We start from the raw sequence: 8,685 nt of genomic DNA, 5'->3' as shown, positions 1-8,685 counted from the left end.
AAAGGCCTTCCTGGCATGAACCGGACTGAACTGAGTGACAGCCAAGTACCTAGAGAGAGTGAGAGAAAGTGAGAGAAAGTGAGAGAGAGAGAGAGAGAGAGAGAGAGAGAGAGAGAGAGAGAGAGAGAGAGAGAGAGAGAGAGAGAGAGAGAGAGAGAGAGAGAGAGGTTAAAAAGGGGGTTGTTACAATAAAGAATGCAGGATAAAAGAAACGTTGACCCTTCCAGGTCTTTCTGGAAGGGTCACCTTTCTTTATGAACTTAGGTTTTGTATACTATTCCATGTATGATCTTGCCACCCTGCTATTCGGCAGGGTCACATAAAATGTAAATCTTTGTGTTTCATGTGATGTAATCTGGTTTCATATTCCGTTCCCGTGTTGTCTGTAGTTTGGTTTGGGCCTGTTTTGCTTGACCCCCTGGGGAGCGTAGAGAAGCAAAAGGTGATAAGGAACAGCCTCAACCACCTTCTCAACCTCTTAAGGAACTTCAAGAGATAGATTAACATCTGGTTAACAAAGGCTTTCGGTTTATTGGGGGCCAGCTGCCCTCAAGGATCCGATCTAAGTGTATAACAGCAATTGCCTGCAAGTATTGTGTGCTTTTTGCATCTAAATATCTCATCCGTCTTAGAAACAATATCTGAAATTGCCACGACATTGGTCAGGGTTAGGTCAAGGTTAAGGTTATGGACAGGTTAGGGCCAGGGTTGGGGTTAGGGTCAGGTAAGGGTTAGGTTCTAGTGGTTTGCATGCACCCTGTTGCAGTTTTTTCTCTACCAATTTTTCTCTCCAGCTTTAAGCTTTGTTTTTTTATCATGCATATTTTTACTAGTAAGCAATTCAAGCTGTACCCTCCCTACAACATGCTAGTAGAGAGAGTGCTGGTTAGAGTACAGGGAACACTCTACTGGGTACTTACCCTAAAACAGTGAACACTCTACTGAGTACATACCCTAAAACAGTGAACCCTACTGGGGACATACCCTAAAGCAGTGAACACTCCACTGGGTATATACCCTAAAACAGTGAACACTCTACTTGGTATATACCCTAAAACAGTGAACACTCCACTGGGTATATACCCTAAAACAGTGAACACTCTAATGGGTACATTCAAACTATTACACTTGGTTTCAAAACCACCTATAACATTAGATTATATATATATATATATATGTATAATAACTGTACAATGCTACGCATATTATTTCTCCTAGTAGGAATCATCTTCTTTGGCATGTAAATATCTATGCTAATGAAACTCTTGAATTGAACGAGTGAGCGAGGGAGACGGGAAGGAGGGAGAGAGAGATAGAGAGAGATAAAGAGAGAGAGAGAGAGAGAGAGAGAGAGAGAGAGAGAGAGAGAGAGAGAGAGAGAGAGAGAGAGAGAGAGAGAGAGAGAGAGAGAGAGAGAGAGAGAGAAAAAGAGAGAGAGAGAGAGAGAGAGAGAGAGAGAGAGAGAAAAAGAGAGAGTGAGAGAGAGAGAGAGAGAGGGAGAGGGAGATAATATGAACACATGCTGAATTATTCATATAGGTCAAGATTAGTTTCTTGTATATTTTTAATTATGCTTCATTTAAATAATCCACTTGAGATTATGGGATGAGCAGTGTTGCCATGGGCCCAAAACCCTGAAGATGAAGGGTGATCGGTGCTATTGAGAAAGTCTCACAAAGCTTTACAAAGGGCTGATTCAAAACCAACATCCACCCCATGTAGAACGGCAGCATGAACCAATGGGTTAGTTAACCCGGGTTACTTAACCTGGGTTAGGGTAACATGGGTTAGGGTATTATGGGTTTGGTTACTAAGGGTTAGGGTAACATTAGGGTAACATGGTTACCGTTTCTCCTGGTCCTGCAGGTAGGAGCTCCTGTAGAATCCAAGCAGGTCGTTCTCAATGACCGCCTGAAATGTGATGTTCACACGGTACGTTCTCATTGGTCGCAGCTCCCGGTGCAGCGCCAACACATACATCTGATTGGCTGGGACGCTGAAATGTCTGAGGACACGTGCGGCCCCGCCCACTCCTCGGCTGGCTGACCTGGAGGCGGAGCTTCCTGACCAAACTGACACAGAGCTCACCTCAGGACCGACAGGTAGAGAGACAGGTAGGGACACAGAGGCAGACAGACAGGTAGAAAGACAGGGGAGTTAGACAGGTGAGTCAGACTGGTGGGTTAGACAGGTGAGTTAGACAGGTGAGTTAGACAGGTGAGTCCGACAGGTGGGTTAGACAGGTGAGTTAGACAGGTGAGTTAGACAGGTGGGTTAGACAGGTCTATTAGACAGGTGAGTAAGACAGGTAAATTAGGAAGTTGGGTTAGACTGTTGTATTAGACAGGTGAGTCAGATAGGTGAGTTAGACAGGTGGGTTAGACAGGTGAGAGTTAGATAGGTGAGCTATACAGGTGAGTTAGACAGGTGGGTTAGACAGGGGGGTTGGACAGGTGTACTAAACAGGGGAGTTAGACAGGTGAGTAAGACAGGTCAATTCAAATACTGAGCTACAATATGGAAAACGTTTACTAGGAAGTGTGTCAGTATGTACTGTGGTACTATGTTAGTACCAAAATACTATGTTAGTAATATATTACTATGTTATTACCGTGGTATTATGTTAGTACTATAGTAACATGTTAGTACTATATTACTGTGTTAGTACAGTAGTAATATGTTAGTACTGTAGTACAGTTAGTACTGTATTACCATGTGATTATTGTAGTAATGTAAGTACTGTAGTTCTGTTAATATGTTAATATAATTTATTAGTACTATACTATTCTGTACTGTGAATAATGTAATACAGTAAGTACTGTGCTACTATGTGAATACTGTAGCACTGTGAGTGCTGTAGTAATGTTAGTACTGTGCCACTATGTGAGTCCTCCAGTACTATGTGAGTACTGTAGTACTATGCAAGTATTATAGTACTATGTGAGTACTGTGGTAGTTTGCTAGCACTAATCTGGTTGTGATGTGAAGTTACTTTCTAAACCAGCTTGTCTGTTCACACTTGGCTCCATGAGCCATAATTGGATCCGGTCCAGAGGAGACAGATTTAGGCCAATCACGTTAGTCCGCGGTGGGCAGACCCCCGGGCTGCTGCCCTTTTGGCTCAAACGGCGACTGTGACGGCTAATTAGGCTCGTTAAGGGAATCTGTGAGGCTCATCTGGAAATAAAGGAAGCCCGAACCAGAGGTAAACAAGCTCTGGTTAAACTAGAGGTAAACTAGCTCCGGTTAAACTAAAGGTAAACTAGCTCTGGTAAAAACTAGAGGTAAACAAGCTCTGGTTAAACCTAAACTAGAAGTCAACTAGCTCTGGTTAAACCAGAGGTAAAAAAGCTCTGGTTAAACTAGAGGTAAACAATCTCTGGTTAAACCTAAACTAGAGGTGAACTAACTCTGGCTAAACCTAAACTAGAGGTAGAGGAGCTCTTGAGAGACAAGTAATAAAGCCCTGATTAGAAGCAGCTCTTGTCCTGAGGACCTGAATGAGGACCATGACTCTCAGAGCAGAGAGATGGTTGTAAGTGAACCCAGACAGGGTTATGTACCTCCAGGGTTAGGGTAAGGTACCTCCAGCGTTATAGGGTGAGGGTTAGGTACCTCCAGGGTTAGGTACCTGCAGGCGGTCTAGGGTGAGGGTTAGGTACCTGCAGGCGGTCTAGGGTTATGTACCTCCAGGGGGTTTAGGGTGAGGGTTAACCTCCAGGGTTAAGGGTGAGGGTTAACCTCCAGGGTTAAGGGTGAGGGTTAGGTACCTGCAGGCGGTCTAGGGTGAGGGTTAGGTACCTGCAGGCGGTCTAGGGTTATGTACCTCCAGGGGGTTTAGGGTGAGGGTTAACCTCCAGGGTTAAGGGTGAGAGTTAGGTACCTCAAGGCGGTCTAGGGTGAGGGTTAGGTACCTGCAGGCGGTCTAGGGTTATGTACCACCAGAGGGTTTAGGGTTAGGGTTAACCTCCAGGGTTAAGGGTGAGGGTTAGGTACCTCAAGGGGTCTAGGGTGAGGGTTAGGTACCTGCAGGCGGTCTAGGCTTATGTACCACCAGAGGGTTTAGGGTTAGGGTTAACCTCCAGGGTTAAGGGTGAGGGTTAGGTACCTCAAGGCGGTCTAGGGTGAGGGTTAGGTACCTCAAGGCAGTCTAGGGTGAGGGTTAGGTCCCTACAGGCGGTCTAGGGTGAGGGTTAGGTACCTCAAGGCGATCTAGGGTGAGGGTTAGGTACCTCAAGGCGGTCTAGGGTGAGGGTTAGGTACCTCCAGGCGGTCGGTGTGCAGCACGATGTACTTGGTGGCGTTGACACAGTCCAACCGGATGCTGACCTCTCCGGTGAAGGTGAAGTTGTCCATGTGGACGTGCAGGTCCAGGTCGTAATGGCGGGGCAGCAGACTGCCGGGCAGCCGGCTCCGCCTCCAGGGCCGCTCCTCCTCATCCCCCCCCCTCTCCCCCCGGCTGCCGTTCCCCCGGCCCCCCTCGGCCCTCGGCCCCGCCCCGGCCCGGGTCCCCTCCCCGTCTGGACCACTGCAGTCGTCGGCCCGCAGGCTGAGCAGCACAGCCACGCCCGTCACGGTGAGCAGGGTGACCAGGGACAGGGCGAAGACCAGCACCAGCCTCCTGTGGACCGCCACCCGGGACTCCGTAGTCCGGGGCCGGACCACCGCCTCGGACCACTGGTCGGACCGGGAGCTCCTCATGGTTGTGCCGCCCGGCCACGTCCTCAAAGAGTTTAGAAAGCAAACGTCTCGTTTTAAACCAAAAGACCTGAAGTCTCCAGAACCTCCAGAGGAGAAAATCTGGTCCTGGTCCTGTCTCGGTGGTCCTATCGCTGTGGTCCTGGTCCTGTCTCGGTGGTCCTATCTCTGTGGTCCTGGTCCTGTCTCGGTGGTCCTATCTCGGTGGTCCTAGCTCTGTGATCCTGGTCCTATCTCGTGGTCCTGGTCCTATCTCGGTGTTCCTATCTCTCAGGTCCAAGTCCAATCTCTGTGGACCTGGTCCTATCACTGTGGACCTGGTCCTATCTCTGTGGTCCTGGTCCTATCTTTCTGGTCCTGCTCCAATCTCTGTGGTCCTGGTCCGATCTCTGTTAGGGTTAGGTCATCATGTCCCTATGAAGGGTGAGTGGCCACAAGTGTTACACTTCACAGGATCATACCGCGGGAACCCTGAACAGCGCGCGCTTCGATCCGTTCGTCAGATCTCGTCATCCCAGCGCGAGACCTTCCTCTCTATGTCTCGATATCAAGATAGATCCCCAGATATCTATATCTATATATAGATATATAGATAGATCGATGGCTGAAAAATGAATATATCGATAGATCTCTAGATAGATAAATGTCTAAATCGATAGATCTCTAGATCGATGAATAAAATGTACTTTCAGTTCCAACTCTTAAATCTGACACCGGATTTCAGTGCCCCTCTCCCACTCCCGTTAACCCCGACGGTCTGTAGTCCTCCCGTCTGTAGTCCTCCCGATCTGTAGTCCTAACGGTCTCCCGGTCTATAGTGCTGCCGGTCTGTAGTCCTGCCGGTCTCCCGGTCTGAAGTGCTCCTGGTCTTTAGTCCTCCCAGTCTGTAGTCCTCCCTGTCCCCCGGTCTTTAGTTCAGGTCTCGGTTCCGTTAAGGTCTCCGATGAACTGATCGGTCACGAGCTGCTTCTGCTGCTCAAAGCGCGGGACTTCATCTGCTCTCCGGCGCACGAGGAGCTCCCGCTTTAAGGCGCGCGCATCTTGAGACTAACAGATGAGTTCCGCGAGCTAGAGAAGGTATATATCATGTACATATTCTCTCTCTCTCTCTCTCTCTCTCTCTCTCTCTCTCTCTCTCTCTCTCTCTCTCTCTCTCTCTCTCTCTCTCTGCCTCTCTCTGCCTCTCTCTCTCTCTCTCTCTCTCTCTCTCTCTCTCTCTCTTTCTCTCTCTCTCTCTCTCTCTCGCTCTCTCTCTCTCTCTCTCTCTCTCTCTCTCTCTCTCTCTCTCTCTCTCTCTCTCTCTCTCTCTCTCTCTCTCTCTCTCTCTTTCTCTCTCTCTCTCTAATAATTGAAAGAATAACGATTAAAGCTCTGGTACATCAGGCTGGAGAAGTGGTCTTCAGCCGACCTGTCCCCTGGGGTCCAGGGGGGACGGCCGGTGTCCTCAGTCTGACCGGGGGGGGGGGGGGGGGCGGTCATGGGTCTGGAGGTCGGAGGACTGGGGGTCTGAGGACTTGAGGTCTAAGGATGAGGACCTCTGAGATCTGTTCCAACCAGACCCTATCCTGACCTCTGATGGAACCCTGAACCGAACACAAGAGGTCTAAACTATTACCCTGATCCCAGGGTTAGGATGAGGAGGGTTTATAGTGGATTACCCTGATCCAGTAGGATTCAGAGGCGATAACCCTGATCCAGTAGGATTCAGAGGGGATTACCCTGATCCAGTAGGAGGGTTTATAATGGATTACCCTGATCCAGTAGGAGGGTTTATAGTGGATTACCCGGATCCAGTAGGAGGGATAGAGTGGATTACCCTGATCCAGTAGGAGGGTTTAGAGTGGATTACCCTGATCCAGTAGGAGGGTTTATAGTGGATTACCCGGATCCAGTAGGAGGGTTTATAGTGGATTACCCTGATCCAGTAGGAGGGATAGAGTGGATTACCCTGATCCAGTAGGAGGGTTTGTAGTGGATTACCCTGATCCAGTAGGAGGGACAGAGTGGATTACCCTGATCCAGTAGGAGGGACAGAGTGGATTACCCTGATCCAGTAGGGGGGACAGAGTGGATTACCCTGATCCAGTAGGAGGGATAGAGTGGATTACCCTGATCCAGTTTTGGGGGTTAGCCCCGACCCTACATTGGATTACCGGATCAAAATGTAATCTATGGATTATTATAAGAGACATCTGAATACAGAAATAAATCTACCAGTCCTTGACTCTACTGTTGTCATCCTGTTGGTGAGGGCTAGGGTAGTTAGGATGGTTCTCTCTCCCCCCCTTCTCCCTCTCCCCCCTTCTCCCTCTCCCCCTTCTCCCTCTCCCCCCCTCTCCTTCTTCCCCCTTCTCTCTCTCCCCCCTTCTCTCCCTCCCCTTTTCCCTCCCTCCCCACCTCCCCTCCTCTCGCTGACAGTGATGGAGTGTGTTTCTTCACCCAGAGATATTAAATAAAAAACGGAAACTTGATCCTGAGATTAGTGGCGAATCAGAGCGTAAACACATGTGACCCACATCCCATAATGACCCCCCCCTCCCATAATGACCAATAGATCATACTGAATAACTGCTGCTGATGGAAGGCGGCTGTGTCATCTATCTGGATGAGCTGCCATCGCTATGCATTCAGCTCTCTCTCTCTATACATCAAGCTCTCTCTGTTTCTCAATACATCGAGCTCTCTCTCTATATACATCTCATTCTAACGTAGAACCCCTGTTTTCAGGTAGGGTTAGCACTTAGAACCCATGTATTCAGGTTAGAACCCACATGTAGTTCCCTCCAGTTAACAGACACAGACACAAGACGTTCTTCTTCACAGGCATTTATTCGCTGCATCATGTTCAAGCTGCCACCAAACATGCCGTGAGAACTCATTGGCCGCGTTAATTCCAGTGGAGTTAAAACAAAATAAAAAAGGCACTTCTCTTCTTGTGTCTACTCTCAGTGAAACTAACGACATAATAGACTTAATGAGCTCCAAAGCTGCTGTTTCATCAATGAACGTTAAGAACCAACCAAACCTCAGAACAATTTTTGTGCTATAAAAGGCTTAAACAGGTCAGCTTGTACACATTTTTGAAGTAAAAGAAAATGCAGAGAAATATATATTATGATATATTAAAAATGATCAAACTTTAACTATTCTAATGAACTTAAATTACGCAACTGTCTCCGTTGGCAGCCACACCATGTATTCAGGCAGGGTTAGAGCCCATGTATTCAGGTAGGGTTAGAACCCATGTACATAGACACGAAATTAAACCATTTGAAAGATAATTATCTCTAGATAGACTTCAGCGGATCCATAAGCATAATCTTCATCATCTTCATCTTGTGGGGTTTAGACCCAATGCTCACAACATACAGGTTATAAAACGGATCCCTTTTCTACACCTTTAACCAGCAGTAGAATGACTGTTACCCACTGCTGGCTAACAGCAGTTTAAACAGTAGATTGGGATATTGATTTGGACTGAACTGAGAAGGGACCTGTAGTTCCTCATTTTTTGGGTTAGCCCCCCTACCTTAGCATTATTCCTAGATGACCCTACTGTTATCTTAGCCTAGGGTTATCCTGAATTACACCAGGGTTAGCCTAACCAGGGTTAGCCTACACAAGGCTAAGTAGAACCTTTCTCCTCTGTGGTTAGGGCTAGCCTCATCTCAGATCCGGTCCTCCGCTGCGATGGCAAATCCTCTGGGGTGAGCTGTCCACACACTTTACAGACACTTACAGCCATCTGTCTATAGCAGGTTAGGGTTAGGGTGTATAAAGTAGGCCTACAGCCATCTGTCTATAGCAGGTTAGGTTGTATAAAGTAGGCCTACAGCCATCTGTCTATAGCAGGTTAGGGTTAGGTTGTATAAAGTAGGCCTACAGCCATCTCTCTATAGCAGGTTAGGTTGTATAAAGTAGGCCTACAGCCATCTGTCTATAGCAGGTTAGGTTGTATAAAGTAGGCCTACAGCCATCGGTCTATAG

The 8,685-nt window shown here is 47.8% G+C and overlaps 1 protein-coding gene across 1 annotated transcript in view; it reads right to left on the bottom strand.

The window, feature by feature from the left end:
* The window catches only part of LOC130381692 (thyrotropin-releasing hormone-degrading ectoenzyme-like), a 24,358-nt gene extending 18,697 nt beyond the window's left edge, over nucleotides 1-5,661 (bottom strand). The window contains exons 1-3 of the mRNA XM_056589403.1: nucleotides 4,264-5,661; nucleotides 1,847-2,088; nucleotides 1-49 (exon numbers count right to left, since the gene is read on the bottom strand). The exon at nucleotides 1-49 is cut by the window's left edge and continues 225 nt beyond it. Coding sequence (XP_056445378.1) covers nucleotides 1-49; nucleotides 1,847-2,088; nucleotides 4,264-4,701 — 729 coding nt within the window. The 5' untranslated portion in view covers nucleotides 4,702-5,661. The remainder of the gene's footprint in view (nucleotides 50-1,846; nucleotides 2,089-4,263) is intronic.
* Nucleotides 5,662-8,685: the final 3,024 nt, after the last annotated feature.

Source organism: Gadus chalcogrammus, chromosome 4, assembly GCF_026213295.1.
Source record: "Gadus chalcogrammus isolate NIFS_2021 chromosome 4, NIFS_Gcha_1.0, whole genome shotgun sequence".
NCBI classification, from domain to species: Eukaryota; Metazoa; Chordata; class Actinopteri; order Gadiformes; family Gadidae; genus Gadus; species Gadus chalcogrammus.
This window is presented reverse-complemented; position numbering and strand designations above follow the sequence as displayed.